Genomic DNA, 19,175 nt, shown 5'->3' with positions numbered 1-19,175 from the left:
CCATCTTGGCTTCTGAGAGACACTGCCACTCTGAGAAGCTCTTTTTATACCCAATCATATTGACAATTGACCTAATTAGTGTTAATTGGTCTTCCAGCTCTTCGTTATGCTCAAATTTACTTTTTCCAGCCTCTTATTGCTACTTGTCCCAACTTTTTTGGGATTTGTTGACACCGTGAAAATTTGAATCAACGTATTTTTCCTTTAAAATTATACATTTACTCGGATTAAACGCTTGATCTGTCATCTACGTTCTATTACAAATAAAATATTGACATTTGCCATCTCCACATTATTGCATTCAGTTTTTATTCACAATTTGTTTAGTGTCCCAACTTTTTTGGAATCCGGTTTGTATATGAGAGTAGAAATGAATGCACGATACAGTAGTTCTTTGTTTCTATTTTATCATAGTGCCCGGGGCTGTAATATACCACAATGACCACCATAGAGCACCTGGTTGGACATGTATTTCAGAAATATTTTAATGAAAAATATTTTAATGAAAAACAGATTTTTGAACATCCTCTATTGACAGCCAGTACATAAGTGACATATGTGCTGAGGGACATACTAAGCCGCCATCTTATAGAATGTATATCCTCTTAAGTAGAGAGTTGCCATGTGTGGAAATATTCTGTTTTAATCATATACAAATGTATTACCTGTATAAATAAGAATTGTATTTTTTAGCTGTTTTAGCTGTCCCATTGTCACACATCTTATACCACTAATAAAGGCATCTGAAGAATCCTTTTCTATGTCCATGATTTCGAGAATGATAAATTAGGCACAAAATTGGCATACGTGTGCTCCTCATCCACAGTTTCTATGTCAAGCTGAAATATATATAGTAAATCTTGTCAGAAAAAACAGCATATGAAATATTATAAGTCCTAGACTCCTAGTCAAGTGTAAGGATTTGGCCTATCTGCCTTCTAGTAAATTACCTATATGCATATTCTTAAAGGGCATCTGTCAGCAGAATCAAACCGATTAAACCAGGCATACTGCCTGGTAGGACTGATCCTGCTGAGTGAAAGAACCACTGTCTGGCTAAGAACCGAGGTACTGTTTTGGAGAAATTAGCATTTGATTCCATATATTAATGAGGCATCAGTGTACTGATTGCTGGATATAACCCATTATAGAACCCCCGCAGCTCCTCTGGATTCCCCTTTAGTCACTCCCCTTAAGTGACAGGGCCAGGCATCCTCACTGCCTTCCTGCCTGCACAAAGAGGACCGGCACTCGCCCAAGTAGAATAATTATGGAATATTTAATGGTCACATACAGAAGGCAAGTGACGCGTTTCGGCAACTATGAGCCTTTTTCAAACATTTCAAACCTTTGAAAAAAAGCTCATAGTAGCCGAAACGCGTCACTTGCCTTCTGTATATGACCATAATTATTCTACTTTAGCGAGTGACGGCCTCTTTGTGCAAGCACGTGAGGATTTGCCCTGGACCCGCGCACCGCATCACTGACATACGGAGTGCCGACTGTGTCTTCTCTGGATCTATTGCCTGGTCCTGTAATCCCACACATGGCCTGGTGAATCTTCAATTGGTGCATGTGCAGTACATCTCATTTCCCCTGATTTTGAGATGCTAACTGTGCATGTGCCAATTGACAATTCACTGGTGCAGATGTGGCATTACAGTGCCAGTGAGGATACCTGGCCCTAATATCTCTCTGCAAAAACAGAAATAAGAGTCCCTACACACACAAAATTGCATTGGTGTTTTTTTGGTAGAGCTTTAAAAATGCCAGAATAACCGCATTTTACGTTTAGTTTTCTTTTTGGGGGGCGGAGCTATCAGTGTTTTTTTAGCTTTTTTTGTGGTATTTATTTCCATTGTTTTCTCAGCGTCTTTTTGCAAACTGTGTGTTTGCAACCAGCTTTTATTTAATGCTGGTTTTCCTCAATAAAGAAAGTGATGTGAAATCACCTTAAATGTCAAGATCTACAGCTTGCTGGGGTTTTGAAAGAAAACTCCACCAAATTAACAATATACAAATATACAAAATATTGTGTGTCCTGCATTTCAGACTGTAATAACAGACCGACTGATTTCAATATTAACATTAAGCAGCTTCATAGAACTGTCCTGTAGAACTATACAGCAGGTGCTAGCACTGAGAGAGATAAGTCCAAATAAGTGCCCCCATAATGACAGTTTTTTTCCTATGATGTCAATCATCATCTGAAGGTGGAAGAGAGGGGCACCGTGCAAAGTGAGCATATCATTGGACTCATCTCTCAAGTGCATGCTGTTTTGAAGGTCAGTTCTAGAGATGAGCAAAGTTATAAAAACTTAGATTTGGCTGCTTCGACGAATTTCACAAAGAAACTCACTTTGTGACAAATTACTTTGTCACGAAGCGCATTTCTTTGTAAGTAGCTGACACAATAATGGGGAACTGCGATTGCGCTGCCCCCATCATTGATCTCCTCAGATGCCGCGGTCATTGCTGATCTGAAAAATAAGGGCTTTTAGGGGTTTAAAAAATGATAATACTCGCCTCATCCTTTTGAGCATGAAGATGCTGCAGGGGCCATTTGATTTGAAGATCCTGCACCAAATCTTGCGATGCATGATGACGTCATCACGCTGGCAGCTGAAATCGTGTGTCACTATGCTATGCTACTTTCAGAGAGGGCAGCATAGGGGAGCAGACAGGTTCCCTTTAAGTCACATTTTATACTGTCTTATTCAAACTTAGGGTATTTGCACATCAGCACATATCCAAAAAGCAAGGGATCAAACACATCATTTTAGGATAGTGGGTGGGGTCACTCAAATTAAAATCCAGATTTTTTTTTTTTTTTTGTGAAGGAAATGTGCACGTGCCTTCTATTTTAAGAAACTAATACTGAACACCTTTAGGCCTTATTCTCTCCACACCATGACCATATTGATTGTCTTATTGATTAGTAGCCCTGTTACCTGAGGATACGTAGAATTGAAGCTGACGTTTACTTGTTTTACTTGTATTCTCTTGTTATTCTGTCTCCTAAATAAAAAAATTAAAAAAAATGATTTAATACAGACCATAACTGTAAATCCATTATACTGTATAATGCTATTATAACTGTAAATAGATAAGAGTTATATGTAGGAAATCTTATGGAAGGATCTTTGTTTTACTTCCTGTTAATGATATCACCATATCCAAAGACATATTATCGACCACTATAATAGATGTTATAAAGATTTTATAAATGAAATATATGTACCTCCCTGTTCCAGTGCAATTCTCAAAGGGGTTGTCCCACAAAAGATATTCTAGCTTTCAAACCAGCACCTGAATATGAATATGTACATCATTGCATATAACTAAAAATTTTGGATAGCCACTGAGTTATTTAATAAAATGTATCTTTATAGCTCCACCTGCTGTTTGTTCTTTTTCTTATTTCTCTGTCCACCTCACAGAGGTGGATGCACATGCTCAGTTACACCCTGCAACTGCCTTTTTAGCTGTTATATAGGGAGAGAGCAGCAGCAGAAAGGACACCTGCCAGCTTGATATAAATCCAGAAGAGCAATTGGAACAATGTATGGGAAGATCTCTGGAACCATGTGAGGTACAGGGCTGGTTCTATGTTTGATTTTAATTTCTTACATTAATCATGGGACAGCCCCTTTAACCACTTCCCGACCGCTCACTGACTATAAACGTTCTGAACGGTCAGGTTTATCTCTGATCGGACGTATCTGAATTTTCGGCAGCTGCCGAGTGGGGGGCCTGCTGTCAATGACAGCAGGGAACCACACAGAGAAGATCTTTGTATACATAGCACTGAACGAGCGCTGTGTATACAGCTGAGGAAGTGATCTGCCGATTCCTGTCCTGGCCCGGTGGTCATGTGACCGCTGGGGCCAGAGGAGTGCAGGAGCTATCAGGTCTTCTACAGACCTCGATCAGCCCTGCACTGAGGCTGTACAGCACAGTATTATGCTGTACAGTATTATACAGTATTTCCACTGTAACTGGGGATACTATGTCAGCCCCAGTTACAGGAGAAATCAATAGTAAAAAAATAAAAAATAAAGTTGTGTATGGGCTTATTAGGGGACACAAAGTGTAAAATAAAAAAATTAAAAAAAGTTTCACATCCGTTATTTTAAAAATGTTTAAAAAAATTTAACATAAGAAAAAATAAAATAGACATATTTGGTATCGCCTCGTCTGCAACGACAGGCTCTATAATAATATCATATGATCTACCCCATCAGGTGAACGCCAAAACAGATTTTTCAGTTAGGTCACCTCCCAAAAAACATAATGTTAATCAATCAAAAAGTCATATGTACCCCAAAATAGTAGCAATAAAAATGTAATCTCATCCCACAAAAAATTAGCCCCCACACAAGACTATAGCCATAAAAATAAAAATAAATATGGCTCTAAGAAAAAATGATCTTATTGTGTAAAATGTAAAAAAATACATGAATAATAGACATATTTGGTATCGCCGCATCTGTAACAATTAACTCTATAACAATATCACATGATCTACCCCATCAAGTGAACGGTGTAAAAAAAAGATAAAAAATATGCCAAAACAGCTTTTTTGTCTTATCATATCAATCAATCAAAAAAGTCATATGTACCCCAAAATGGTGGCAATAAAAACATCACATTGTCCCACAAAAAACAAGCCCTCACACAAGACTATAGCCAGATGTAAAGAAAATATGTCTCTAAGAAAAAGCCAACACAAAAACATGATTTTGTTTTCTAAAAATGTTTTTGTTGTGTAAACTAGACATAGTTTTGGTATTGTTGCATCTGTAATGACCGCGTCTTTAAAAATATTACATGATCTTACTCATCAAGTAAACGGTATAAAAAAATTTGAAAAATGACACCAAACTGTTTTTTTGTGACTTCACCTCCCCAAAAATTTGATAAAAAGCAACCAGAAAGCCAAATGTACCCTAAAATAGTTCCAATAAAAACTACAGCTTGTCCCGCACAAAATAAGCCCTCACACAGCTCATTCAACAAAACATAAAAAAAGTTATCGCTCTTAAAAACACTGACAAAATATTCCATGTTAGAAAATCCAGATGCCGCTCCCTCCCTTCTGAGCCCTGGCGTATCCCCAAATAACAGTTTACGACCACATTTGGGGTGTTACTGTATTCAGAAGAAAGTTGGTAGCAAATTGTGGGGGGGATATTCTCCTGTTATCTTTTGTAAAAAAAAAAAAAAGTTTGGGCCTTAAGCACCATTTTCTTGTAAAATAAAAAATATATAATTTTTCATTTTCACACCCAAGTATAAAAAATTCTATGAAACAATTGTTGAGTGAAGTGCTTGCTACACCACTTAAAAATTCCTTGGGTGGTGTAGTTTACAAAATGTGGTCACTTTTGGGAGGTTTGATTTTGGGGGAACCTCAAGGTCTCTTCAAATGCAACATTTGACCATTTTAGCAAAATCTGCCCTCCAAAAACCATATGGCGCTTCTTGCCTCAAGTGCCCTGTGGTATGACCAAACAGTGGTATACAACCACTTATGGGGTGTTTCTGCAAACTGCAGAATCAGGGTAATAAATATTGAGGTTTGTTTTGTTGTTAACCCTTGCTGTGTTCCAGGAAAAAAAATATTAAAATGGAAAATCTGCTAAAAAAGGGAAATTTTTAAATTTCACTTCTATTTTGCTTTAATTCCTATGAAATACCTAAAGGGTTAACATTATTTCTAAAACCAGTTTTGAATAGTTTGAGGGGTGTCGTTTCTAAAATGGGGTCATTTATGGGTTGGTTCTATTATGTAAGCCCCAGAAAGTGACTTCAGAACTGAACTGGTCCTTAAAAAAGTTGACTTTTTCAAATTTCAAAAATTGCTTCTAAAATTCTAAACCTTCTAATGTCCTAAAAGAATAAAATTACATTAACAAAATGATGCCAACATAAAGTAGACATGTAGGGAATGTTAATTAATGTATATTTTATGAGGCATCACGATCTGTCTTAAAAGCATTCCAAAATTATTACCACATAAAGTGATACATGTCAGATTTGCAAAAGTAGGCCTGGTCAGGAAGGGGGTAAGTGGCCCGGTCTGGAAGCCCACCATGAAACGTTACTGTAGCAACTGATGGCATCACATTTCACTTCTTCCTGGCAGTAGCAATTATTGATGATATAAGCTCCAGCAGTCTATAATTCAGGGGCGTAGCTATAGGGGGTGCAGAGGTAGCAGTTGTTACCGGGCCCAGGAGCCTGAGGGGCCCAAAGACCCTTGTGCCACATAAGAAGACACTGGTATTATGGAAAGTACATGCTGGTCAAGTTACACCTCTGGCTGCAGGGAAGGGGTTAGGTCAAGGATTTGGCATAAGGGGGGTTGGGGGGTGCCGTTTCAATTTTTCAATGTTTGCCTCCCTGGTCACAAAGCACTGAGGGAAGGGGGGTCCAAGCTGAAATCTTGCACCAGGGCCCATGAGCCTTTAGCTACGCCCCTGAGTCTATTACAATCCTACTATCCTGTGTTTCAGCACTGTGTGGTCTATTACCATTCTTTTAGAGTTCAGATCATCTGTTGACATTTACTTTGGTTTTGATTCTAGTTTTTGCCTGTCTTTCTGTTCTCACTGATGATTCCTGTCATTCATTGGCTAAGCCCCAATCTGCCTTCTATTTCTGTTTAGGGTTATGTTCCAACAAACTTTATCTTAACTGTCACAATTCAACTGCATGTAACAGGTGCCTCTCATAAGTACCAATACACTTGATAGCTTCAACTTTTATTTAATACTGGATATTAACACTCCTTCTTTACCTCAGTTTTTTTTGTTTTGTTTCTTTATTTTTTTGTTTTTGTTTTTAGTAGCTCTAGCTACAGTACCGCACTTCTCTGTCTTTTAGACCGGCACTTTCTTCCTCACCACCTGAGACTTCCACAACTTGAGCTGTACACTAATCAGAGAAAAATCTCTACTCAGATTGTGCCTTGTCCAATAAGAATATATTCTCATTACTTGCTAATCTTTTCTTTGCATTGACTATGGTTACCTTCTGTCAGGTTATCTACACTCCACATTCTAGGGTTGTCTTTGAGCTACCACTTGAAAAATACCTGTAGACCAGATCACAGCAAAGACCATTTTTTACGGATCAGTGAGTATGGACCCACTGGTTTGGTGTATTTTGGTGCTTCCCTGTTATTCACCCTTTAACCCCTATACAGGGATCTGGACTTTGCTGCAGGTTAGCAATAAGATCGCTACCTCCTATAATAGTCCCGGTGTAGTTGACAGCTGACCCACTGGGGTAAGCGACAGTAATGCAAGCACTGGGAGCTCAAGATATAGAAAACACACCAGAGACACAGGAAAACCACAGGTTCAACAGTCACTAAGGTTTGAATGCCGATTTTTGGGATCTAGGCAGCTCACAGGTTGAGGTTAGACAAAGGATAGACATGCAGGCAGGGTAGTGGTGAAGCAAACACAAGGCAAGCAGGCTGGGACCAAGATTGGAGTACAGACTGGGTATAGAACTGAAACAAAAACAGAACTGAACTAGCATTGCAAAAGAACAGGCAGGATGGGTATCAGGCAGAAAAAAACACAGGATAAACACATGTAAATCACAATAGCACTAGACCAGTGATGGGCAAACTGAGGCTCTCCAGCTGTTGTAAAACTACAAATCCCATCATGCCCTTTTGTATGCTGATAGCTGTAGGCAGACTGGGCATACTGGGAGTTGTACTTTTACAACAGCTGGAGAGCCGCAGTTTTCCCATCCCTGCACTAGACTATCAAATGCTTTGCTGGCCATCACGAAACCTAAAGCTCAGACACCCTCTGCCTGGAGAAGATAACTTAAATACCCAGGGGGCCAGTCAGCCATTGGCTGAAGAAGGATTTGAAAGTGCAAGCAAGAGGTCAGTGATGAGCACGCACCCTAAGGATTATGTCATCAAAGGTCCTTTTGCAGGTCCTGAAAGAAGAAGAAAGAAGACAATGCCGGCTGCACGATCAAGTGGATGAGGTGAGTTAATTAAGGCGTTCACCTCAAGCATTGCACCTGCACGGAAAACTCACCGGTGTGAAAGGGGCCTTATCTTTGCATTTATCCATATGAATATCAGTTACCTTCTGTATAAAGTGTGTGTAATGTCAAGTACTGTATTACTGTGTACATTTTTTTAGATACATAATACATGTGCACTTTCCACTCAGTGTCTTAGATTGAATTAGAGGTTGGACACTTGAGGACATGTATAATAATAACATTTGCAGAATAATATGATTTCATAGAGGTCACCCAGGACAAAGACTGTCAAGAAACCAAGGCTTGTTAGAGATTGATGTAGGTATAAACTTCTAACTGGAGGTAGTATTAGAATATTAGAGGCGAGATGATGAAAGGTTCAGATAATATACTGTAATACCTACAGCATAGATACAAAAGTTAAAGGTTGATTTAAAATGGTTAAAATAAATTCCTTAATAAAATAATCTAAATCGTATCAGCCAAGGGTCAAGTAGCAATTTCTTAGCTTATAAAAAGCAATCTGCATAACTGCAGTGTTCCGGTTGCCGAATTTTCCTATATTGCATTTTTAACACTGAAGGTCATACAACACATATCTGCAAAAGGCAGTGTCTCTTACGCTTCATGACCACTGCTAACACGCTATAATTGTTTTTTCAGACTAATGGTTTATTAAATATTTTATGAAATAGATAAGTGTTTGTACACGGATCGAGGGGTTTAAAAATTAAATAAATTCTAAGCTCAGAAGGGACACAGAAACTGATGCACTGTCTACTGAGAAAGTTGACCACAAGAAAACTGGTAAAACGGTCTCTTCTGCTTTCTTACATGTGGATATAAATACATTTTAATCTTCTCTTCTTGGCATGGTAGCTCCTGTCAGTCACGATGCATATATTTTTTAATGCTATTTCCCCTTAAAATTGGACTTAAGTAACATTTTTCCACGCATGTCACACATGCAGGGGATTAGAAGGCTGAGATCTGTGGAGATAATTGAGGAGTCCTCAAACTGTTGAGCTGCTTCTGCAGTCTTCTTCTCTGCTAAGTAAAAAAAATTTAAATCTATTTTAGACTCAATGACCAGGTTTTAGCGGAGCTGATCAAGAACAGGCAGGGTTAGCGATGAGAGTGCCTGCCTGTCCATGTTTAGCTCCACTAAAGCCTGGCATAGCACATTGGTGCAAGTGAAATGCATCCTCAACTGGACTGAGAGCAAGCCATGGCTTTTGCAGATTTTTTCATTTTGTTTTTGCTTTAACATTTATTTCCATGATTATCGCAGCAGAATCATGGCAAAACTACAGAATTTTACTATGATTTTGATGTACTTTATTTTACCACAAATGTATGAATTTACCCTCACACTATGCTTCGGGTCATATAAGTTTTAGAGAATTTGGTTAAATCTGCACTCCCTGTAAATCACATCCGGACACATTTGTCAGCAGTAAAATCATTAATAAATACAAGGTAACTGGTTACATTAGCAGTCACATATACCCATGCCATAACGCTACAGCCACCATGGTAGACAGCTGAGATGAAATGCTGTGAAACATGACCAGCACCTTTTCTGCGCCATACTCTTTACTTCTCATTATGGAAAGAAATATATAAAATACTCTTATCAGTATATAAAAAGTTGTTCCAGCACTGTAATGGTTTTAGATGTTATTTGGCATACTCTGGTCTTACTACTAGCTTATATCCTGGGGTACAAGTTCTACATTTACTCAAGTGAAGTATTTGATATTGATATGCCATTCCCCCATTCACCCTCTGATATGCCATTCATTATGAGCTAATCATTATTTAGTTTCTACTCCAATATGCTGAGGTAGACAGCAAAATATATACAGGTCCTTCTAAAAAAAATTAGCATATTGTGATAAAGTTCATTATTTTCTGTAATGTACTGATAAACATTAGACTTTCATATATTTTAGATTCATTACACACAACTGAAGTAGTTCAAGTCTTTTATTGTTTTAATATTGATGATTTTGGCATACAGCTCATGAAAACCCAAAATTCCTATCTCAAAAAATTTGCATATCATGAAAAGGTTCTCTATTCGAGCTATTAACCTAATCATCTGAATCAACTAATTAACTCTAAACACCTGCAAAAGATTCCTGAGGCTTTTAAAAACTCCCAGCCTGGTTCATTACTCAAAACCGCAATCATGGGTAAGACTGCCGACCTGACTGCTGTCCAGAAGGCCATCATTGACACCCTCAAGCAAGAGGGTAAGACACAGAAAGAAATTTCTGAACGAATAGGCTGTTCCCAGAGTACTGTATCAAGGCACCTCAGTGGGAAGTCTGTGGGAAGGAAAAAGTGTGGCAGAAAACGCTGCACAACGAGAAGAGGTGACTGGACCCTGAGGAAGATTGTGGAGAAGGACCGATTCCAGACCTTGGGGGACCTGCGGAAGCAGTGGACTGAGTCTGGAGTAGAAACATCCAGAGCCACCGTGTACAGGCGTGTGCAGGAAATGGGCTACAGGTGCCGCATTCCTCAGGTCAAGCCACTTTTGAACCAGAAACAGCGGCAGAAGCGCCTGACCTGGGCTACAGAGAAGCAGCACTGGACTGTTGCTCAGTGGTCCAAAGTCCTTTTTTCGGCTGAAAGCAAATTTTGCATGTCATTCGGAAATCAAGGTGCCAGAGTCTGGAGGAAGACTGGGGAGAGGGAAATGCCAAAATGCCAGAAGTCCAGTGTCAAGTACCCACAGTCAGTGATGGTGTTGGTCCACTGTGTTTTATCAAGGCCAGGGTCAATGCAGCTAGCTATCAGGAGATTTTGGAGCACTTCATGCTTCCATCTGCTGAAAAGCTTTATGGAGATGAAGATTTATTTTTTCAGCACGACCTGGCACCTGCTCACAGTGCCAACACTACTGGTAAATGTATGCCAAAATCATCAATATTAAAACAATAAAAGGCTTGAACTACTTCAGATGTGTGTAATGAATCTAAAATATATGAAAGTCTAATGTTTATCAGTACATTACAGAAAATAATGAACTTTATAACAATATGCAATTTTTTTTAGAAGGACTTGTACATAATGTGGTTCATGTTCAGATATTTATGGACCTAACTGTAACCAAGTAGCTTTCCCTGCAGTCCTATTCATAACAATGAAGAGTTTTTGGCAACAGCTCAAACTGAAGAATCCAAGGTGATAACAACTGAATGAGCAGTTCAAATAGTTACAGCAATGCACCTCAAGAAAAGTTGTGAAATGACGGATGACTATGAGAACAAACTATGTTTAAGAAGAAAGATTGAGCATTTTCCCTCAAATAGCCTCGCATTAGTGCTGAATAAGGTACAGCATATGTGAAAAGGCCATGCCGTAAATAGCAGGCAAGGCAAACTTGACAAGCAGAGGAAGATGGAAACAAGCCATGTTAGCAACAATGTCAAAATCATTAAAGGGGTTCTCCAAGAATAAAAAAAAATGAAAATACTTAAATATTATATTAGAATAAATATATTCACAAATACCTTTCATTACTTAGAATGGCTTGTTTTGTCTGCGGAGCAATCATTAGGAGGAATAAAATGGCCGTCATCCTATTAGTATACACAAACCTGTCCTAATCACACAGGAGGACAAGTTACTTCACAATACTGAGATAAAGAGCTGCCTTATCCTCCTCTCTGCTCTACTTGTCAGGAGTCATGATCCTGAATACAGGGAATAGAGAAGATAAGGAGACTTGAGAGGTGTGGCTAATGAGCAGCAGCACTTGTATACAGTCTCCATTACCACTGCCCCACATTACCACAGTCTGTCCTGTCCATGGTCTCTGTACTTCATGTCTCCTCATGAACTAAATTACCCAGAGATTCAGCTAAAGTTCTTACCATCTGTATTCAGGATCATAACCCCTGACAAGTAGAGAGAAGGATGGGGCAGCTCTTTACCTCAGTGTTGTAAAGTAACTTGTCCTCCTGTGTGATCAGGACAGGTTTTGTGTAAACTAATGGGACAGCGGCCATTTTATTTCCCTTGATGATTGCTCCTCAGACAAAACGAGCCATTATAAATAATGAAAGGTATTTGAGAATATACTTATAATAAAGTAATATTTAAGTATTTTCCTTTTCTTAATTCCCAGAGAACCCCTTTAAGCAGTAATCTGGAAGTAGCTGTATAAGTATTGTGGTACATGATGAACTAGTAGTCTGGTAGTAGTCTGGTACATGACAAAGAATCAAGACCACACAGCAAAAGACAAAAAGGGGAAAAGAAATGAGGCAGGAATTACAGTAGGTAGAGAAATTACTTAATTAGGGATCAGCAATTCGGTTTGTATGAATCAATTTCATTTTAACTGAACTAATTCTACGTCTGTGAGGGACTGTCCCTCTATAGACGATTCCCCACTGTGCTGGCAGGTTAACATTTTGAGCAGTTGGGATAATCTCACGTTTGTGCTGTTACTGTGAGTATCGGCATGTGCTCAGATGATAGGCTGCAAAAATGAACCAGCGATTGTGCATGTACAGCTATGTTTATGGCAATGTATTTAGTGAAGTAGGCAAATTAATTGATGCAGATTCGTAAGCATATCATACTTGCAGTAACTTTGCATGTGCGAGATTATCAAGGCCAAGTGAGATGTGCGGCCATGTCATTTTGCTGGCAGAGGAATAGATCCAAAGTCGATTCGTACAAACTCTTCTTCTATTCTTTAATGCTGTATGGAAACCATTCAAATGTATTGGCTCTGTGGAGGCAAAATTTGTTTCACCTGTAGTCGCTCAAGACTTCAGTGAATGAATTCAGTATTCATTTCTGCACTTTTAAAACACTGAACATTTAGAATCCAAAGTCGAGTTTGGTACCAGCTGATACCTCGGTACTAAAGCCAACTTCGGAATGCTATGGATAAATCAATTTGAAAACTTAATGCATGATGAGAGCTAAGCAGTCTTCTTCCTTCTTAAATAGCTTGCCTCTTCAAATAGCTAGATGACGTTACATGCATAATCTTTTGAATATTCCTACATATTCAAAAATTTTAAAGATTTTGTAGCAGCCAACTTTGAACAGCTATCTTTCTCATAATGTTTGGTAACAGGTTCTGTTGGAATTTGTCATCTGCTCCAGTGTTATCCTGTTCCTTATTCCTGTTACATCTTTATTCTTTGTTCACGTAGTATCTTGTTCATGTAACATTCCTGCTCAATTGATTTGGCAATGTTTGCATCACTGTTGGCATCCCTACATTTTGTTTTAATGGCCTGTTTGTGACCTGTTTCATCTGGTTTTACATTATTTCTTTCTTGTAATTTGGTGCTAATTATATCCTCTCTGATGATTCCTGAATTTGTACTTTGCTGGTCTACTGGTGCCAACACAGATGGTTAGCCATCTGTGGTTGTATACTATCTGATGGTTGTACATCCCGTTGGGTATTATACGGTACCAACAGATTAGGCATTGGCTATTTCACAGCATTAGCTAATCCAGGTCACATAAAAGATTCTTTCATTCATGCTCTCCTTGTTGATCCCAACCACCCAAGAATCATTTCAAGGAAGCCTACATATTAATCTTCAATATTCATAGAGAAACTCATCACAAATTAATTTTTACGTAACATCAGCATAATATGTGACTTGAGTATATGCAATCTAAATGGCTTTTTATTTTGGCAACTCACTTCAGATGAATTGAGCAAAATAGCATCCATACCATTTTATAGTGAAAATTGGTTGGGAAAATGACACGGAGGATGAAGATAGAGTATCACATGACCGTGGGAAGGAAGGGGCTTGCGCTGATTGGCTCAGAGGCTGACAGCCAATCAGGGACAGGATTTTGGGAGGTATTTCTGCCTTTGGGCTGGAGAGGTGACATTCTTAGTGCAGCTTGTGATTTGAAAGCATGTGTCTTGACTTTGTCTACCAAAATGCAATAACAGACACAAGCCAGTAATCTAGGTTTGGTAGAGAGACTATAGTGACAGTATATACTGACAGCAGTAGAAAAGTCAGGGTTTTATCAGGGAAAGCAGATGGAGAAAGAGACTAGTCATTCAGTATTTCATACTGTTTTCATACAGCTGCTGGCAATTGAAAATGTCATGTTGCACTGCAAATTCTACAAACAACTAAATCTTATTAAAAAAAAAATCTGCAAATGAACAGCCAGACATTAGTGATGATCGAGCATGCTCGGCTGAACACCAGTTAGCAGTACTTGGTCGAGTACCGCATGTGCTCGAGCGCCATGCTCGAGTCTCCATGCTACGCAGTCAATAAATGTGCAGGTAAGTACTGGCCTCACTGTAATGCCAGTTGCCATATTGCCTACTGCCTTACTTAGGACGTATCCATGATAGTACAATCCGATAAAGAAAACTGCGGAAACTTACAGTTTGGAAACCGTAGACCTGGCCAGAGGACAAACAAGAGGTGAAGTCAGGACGGGGGGGGGGGGGGGGAATCCCTAATGTGTCCCTCAATATACCCCTGCCTACAGGCAGAGCACCCGCCCCGAAAGGGGCGACCCCACCTCTCGGTGGCTAAGCCCTCACTGTCGCCTATTTCAACCCTGCCAATAGAAGTTAAGGTACTTGTCCCTTCTTAGTTGCTTGTCCTGATGCGTTTCCCCAGTGACCATAAAAACTGGCTCATCAAGAGACCAATGATAAATTATCAGATGTTAAAAGCTTCAATTCTGGTAGTTGCAAGAAAAATAATCAAATGTTGCAGGCATCAATATGGACAGTTGCATATCCGATGTTCTTGAGCCCAAAACTATAGTAGTTATATCAAAGACATCCTGGTATGGTAAGGTGCACTTGCACTAGGGTAACACTATCTTACATACCTTAGATTTGGCACCTAAAATTATACCCCACCCACTGATACAATGATTAGTGACAGGAAAACTGGTATAGACGCAACTTCCGGCCTTTGAAACGCACATGCGATTCCAAAACCAGAAGTGCTTAAGCGTTATTATCCCCAACACTTCCTGGCTACGAAACGTATGCAGGAGTGTAGGAGGAGAGCTAGAAGGACCATAACAGGGCCACATCTGCAGTGTAACGTGTGCGCTACAAAAATGTATCTGTGACATACAGTGTACTTTTTCCGTAGACGGTGTCCGCTTCTGACAGTGACCTTACCAGGGCCACATCTGCAGTGTAACATGTGCGCTTCAAAAATGTATCTGTGACATATAGTGTCATTTAACCGTAGACGGTGTTCGCTTCTGACAGTGACCATACCAGGGCCACATCTGCAGTGTAATGTGTGCGCTTCAAAAATGTATCTGTGACATATAGTGTCATTTAACCGTAGACGGTGTTCGCTTCTGACAGTGACCATACCAGGGCCACATCTGCAGTGTAATGTGTGCACTTAAAAAAAAATTATGTGACATACATTGTAATATTTCCATAGAAGGTATCCGCTTCTGACAGTGACCATAGCAGGGCCACATCTGCAGTGTAATGTGTGCACTTAAAAAAAAATTATGTGACATACATTGTAATATTTCCATAGAAGGTATCCGCTTCTGACAGTGACCATACCAGGGACACATCTGCAGTGTAATGTGTGCACTTAAAAAAAAATTATGTGACATACATTGTAATATTTCCATAGAAGGTATCCGCTTCTGACAGTGACCATAGCAGGGCCACATCTGCAGTGTAATGTGTGCACTTCAAAAAAAAATTGGGTAACATACATTGTAATTTTTCCATAGACTGTGTCCGCTTCTGACAGTGACCATACCAGGGCCACATCTGCAGTGTAACGTGTGCGCTTCAAAAAATGTTCCATGACATACAATATAATTTCTCCATACACGGTATCTTCTTCTGACAGTGACCATACCAGGGCCACATCTGCAGTGTAATGTGTGAGGTTCCAAAAAATTTCTGTGACATACAATGTAAGGACCCTAAAGTGTCATATACCGATTTTGAGCCCAATTGGAGCAATACCAAGTAGAATCAATTTAGCCCTAAATATATTTTTTTTGACCGACAAATTGGACAGGAAACAAATTTCAAGAAATTTGCACATCTCTGGTGTGAATTGCTAATTAATTTTCATTTTTTAAATCAAAAATACTTTCTGAATTTATAGCTATATGAACTTCATTTGCCACAGTGAAACAATTATTGCACTTACCTTACAAAACAAAAGGCTGCTATGGTGAAGATCACAATAATAACAAGTAAAGATATCCCACATATTAAAGCAAATGTGCTCATGGAAGTGATACCTAAAGAAATAAAATAAAATATAGTGCTAATTAACAGTAATATAGTATAGTAAACAAAATGGGTAAAAAAAAAATCTCTTTTAGAGCCCCATCAGATCCAAATCTAGAGCTGCTACCCAGCCCAAGATAAGAAGAGTTAAAGCTGAAAAATACAATTATTTCATACATTATATAAACAGGAAAATGGTTCCAAAAAAGCTACAAATTGTCCTGCAAAATTGTCTTAAAGACAAAAGAAAATGAAAAAGATTTGACTGCTGGAACACAAATGGGGAAAACCCCTTAAAGGGACTGTACAGCCATATATATTGATGACCTATCGTCAGAATAGGTCATCAATACAGACGAGTGAAGTTTTCAAAAATGTTATTTGGTCACTTCACAGAATTTCCCCCCCAAATTTGCTTTGTTACTAATTAAAGGGGTTGGCCTGTTTTTTCTACAATCTAATGACACGCCCCCTGAGCCATGCTCTGCCGTGCAGCCAGTTCGTCCATGGCTGCACGCGACATGGGGGAGCTTCGTCTATGCCTGCAGAGTAAATGCGCATGCGCTGCTTTTCGTCATCCTCGCAGCGCCCAGTCTGCCACTGGCGCCCCAGCCTCACGTAACCCTAACCCCCCCCCCCATTCGGCACTTCTACTGTGTCCAGGGTTGGTGCCTGGAGCTGACACATTACCGGCATTGGAGTTTTCTCAAATCTGATGGTATATTTTAACTTGAAGCATCCCAATCACCATGGGAACGCCTCTATGTTAGAATATACCATCGGATTTGAGTTAGATCGTGAAAAATCAGATCCGACAGTACAGTCAAGGCCAAACGTTTTGAGAATGACACAAATATTAGTTTTCACAAAGTTTGCTGCTAAACTGCTTTTAGATCTTTGTTTCAGTTGTTTCTGTGATGTAGTGAAATATAATTACACGCACTTCATACGTTTCAAAGGCTTTTATCGACAATTACATGACATTTATGCAAAGTGTCAGTATTTGCAGTGTTGGCCCATCTTTTTCAGGACCTCTGCAATTCGACTGGGCATGCTCTCAATCAACTTCTGGGCCAATTCCTGACTGATAGCAATCCATTCTTTCATAAGCACTTCTTGGAGTTTGTCAGAATTAGTGGGTTTTTGTTTGTCCACCCGCCTCTTGAGGATTGACCACAAGTTCTCAATGGGATTAAGATCTAGGGAGTTTCCAGGCCATGGACCCAAAATGTCAAAGTTTTGGTCCCCGAGCACACTTAGTTATCACTTTTGCCTTATGGCACAGTGCTCCATCGTGCTGGAAAATGCATTGTTCTTCACCAAACTGTTGTTGGATTGTTGGAAGAAGTTGCTGTTGGAGGGTGTTTCAGTACCATTCTTTATTCATGGCTGTGTTTTGGGAAAAAATTGTGAGTGAGCCCACTCCCTTGGTTGAGAAGCAACCCCACACATGAATGGTCTCAGGATGCTTTACTGTTGGCATGACACAGGACTGATGGTAGCGCTCACCTTTTCTTCTCCGGACAAGCCTTTTTCCTGATGCCCCAAACAATCGGAAAGAGGCTTCATTGGAGAATATGACTTTGCCCCAGTCCTCGGCAGTCTATTCACTATATCTTCTGCAGAAGATCAATCTGTCCCTGATGTTATTTTTGGAGAGAAGTGGCTTCTTTGCTGCCCTTCTTGACACCAGGCCATCTTCCAAAGGTCTTCGCCTCACTGTGCATGCAGATGCGCTCACACCTGCCTGCTGCCATTCCTGAGCAAGCTCTGCACTGGTGGCACTCCAATCCCGCAGCTGAATCCTCTTTAGGAGACAATCCTGGCGCTTGCTGGACTTTCTTGGATGCCCTGAAGCCTTCTTAACAAGAATTGAACCTCTTTCCTTGAAGTTCTTGATGATCCTATAAATTGTTGATTGAGGTGCAATCTTAGTAGCCACAATATCCTTGCCTGTGAAGCCATTTTTATTCAACGCAATGATGGCTGCTTGCGTTTCTTTGCAGGTCACCATGGTTAACAATGGAAGAACAATGATTTCAAGCATCACCCTCCTTTTAACAGGTTAAGTCTGCCATTTTAACCCAATCAGCCTGACATAATGATCTCCAGCCTTGTGCTCGTCAACATTCTCACCTGAGTTAACAAGACGATTACTGAAATAATCTCAGCAGGTCCTTTAATGACAGCAATGAAATGCAGTGGAAAGTTTTTTTGGGGGATTAAGTTAATTTTCATGGCAAAGAAGGACTATGCAATTCATCTGATCACTCTTCATAACATTCTGGAGTATATGCAAATTCCTATTATAAAAACTTAAGCAGCAACTTTTCCAATTTCCAATATTTATGTAATTCTCAAAACATTTGGCCACGACTGTATATTCTAACACAGAGGCGTTCCCATAGTGTTGCACCTGAGTAGTTAATTGTGCGGATCTCAGCCCCTGTAAGAGATCAGGTGCTGCCAGGCAGCAGGGGGCCAGACCTCCCTCCCTCCTCAGTATTAAAATCATTGGTGGCCAGTGCGACCCCCCCACCCCCTATTAAAATCATTGGTGGCTAGTGCGGACACCAACCCCCTATTAAAATTATTGGTGTCCAGTGCGGCCTCCCCTTCCCCCCCAATTAAAATCATTGGTTAAAAACCCCCCTCCCCCCATCATTGGTGGCAGCAGACCGGCAGTTCCGATTGGAGTCCCAGTTTAATCGCTGGGACTCCGATCGGTTACCATGACAGCCAGGATGCTGGCCGTGGTGTCTGTGGCCGGCCGGCGTTCCTCCTACTGGTGATTGAAAGGTCTGTGCGGCGCATTGCTTATAGCACAGACCTGTCACCAGTAGGAGGAGAGCCCGGCTGGCCACAGACAGCGCACGTAAGTATAATGCTG

The 19,175-nt window shown here is 40.0% G+C and overlaps 1 protein-coding gene across 1 annotated transcript in view; it reads right to left on the bottom strand.

Moving 5' to 3' along the window:
- Positions 1–348: 348 nt before the first annotated feature.
- CD226 (CD226 molecule) overlaps positions 349–19,175 on the bottom strand; it is an 81,856-nt gene continuing 63,029 nt past the window's right edge. The window contains exons 4-6 of the mRNA XM_044295325.1: positions 16,203–16,296; positions 2,952–3,018; positions 349–839 (exon numbers count right to left, since the gene is read on the bottom strand). Of these exons, the coding sequence (XP_044151260.1) occupies positions 759–839; positions 2,952–3,018; positions 16,203–16,296 (242 nt within the window). The 3' untranslated portion in view covers positions 349–758. The remainder of the gene's footprint in view (positions 840–2,951; positions 3,019–16,202; positions 16,297–19,175) is intronic.

This window comes from Bufo gargarizans, chromosome 5, assembly GCF_014858855.1.
Source record: "Bufo gargarizans isolate SCDJY-AF-19 chromosome 5, ASM1485885v1, whole genome shotgun sequence".
NCBI lineage: Eukaryota > Metazoa > Chordata > Amphibia > Anura > Bufonidae > Bufo > Bufo gargarizans.
This window is presented reverse-complemented; position numbering and strand designations above follow the sequence as displayed.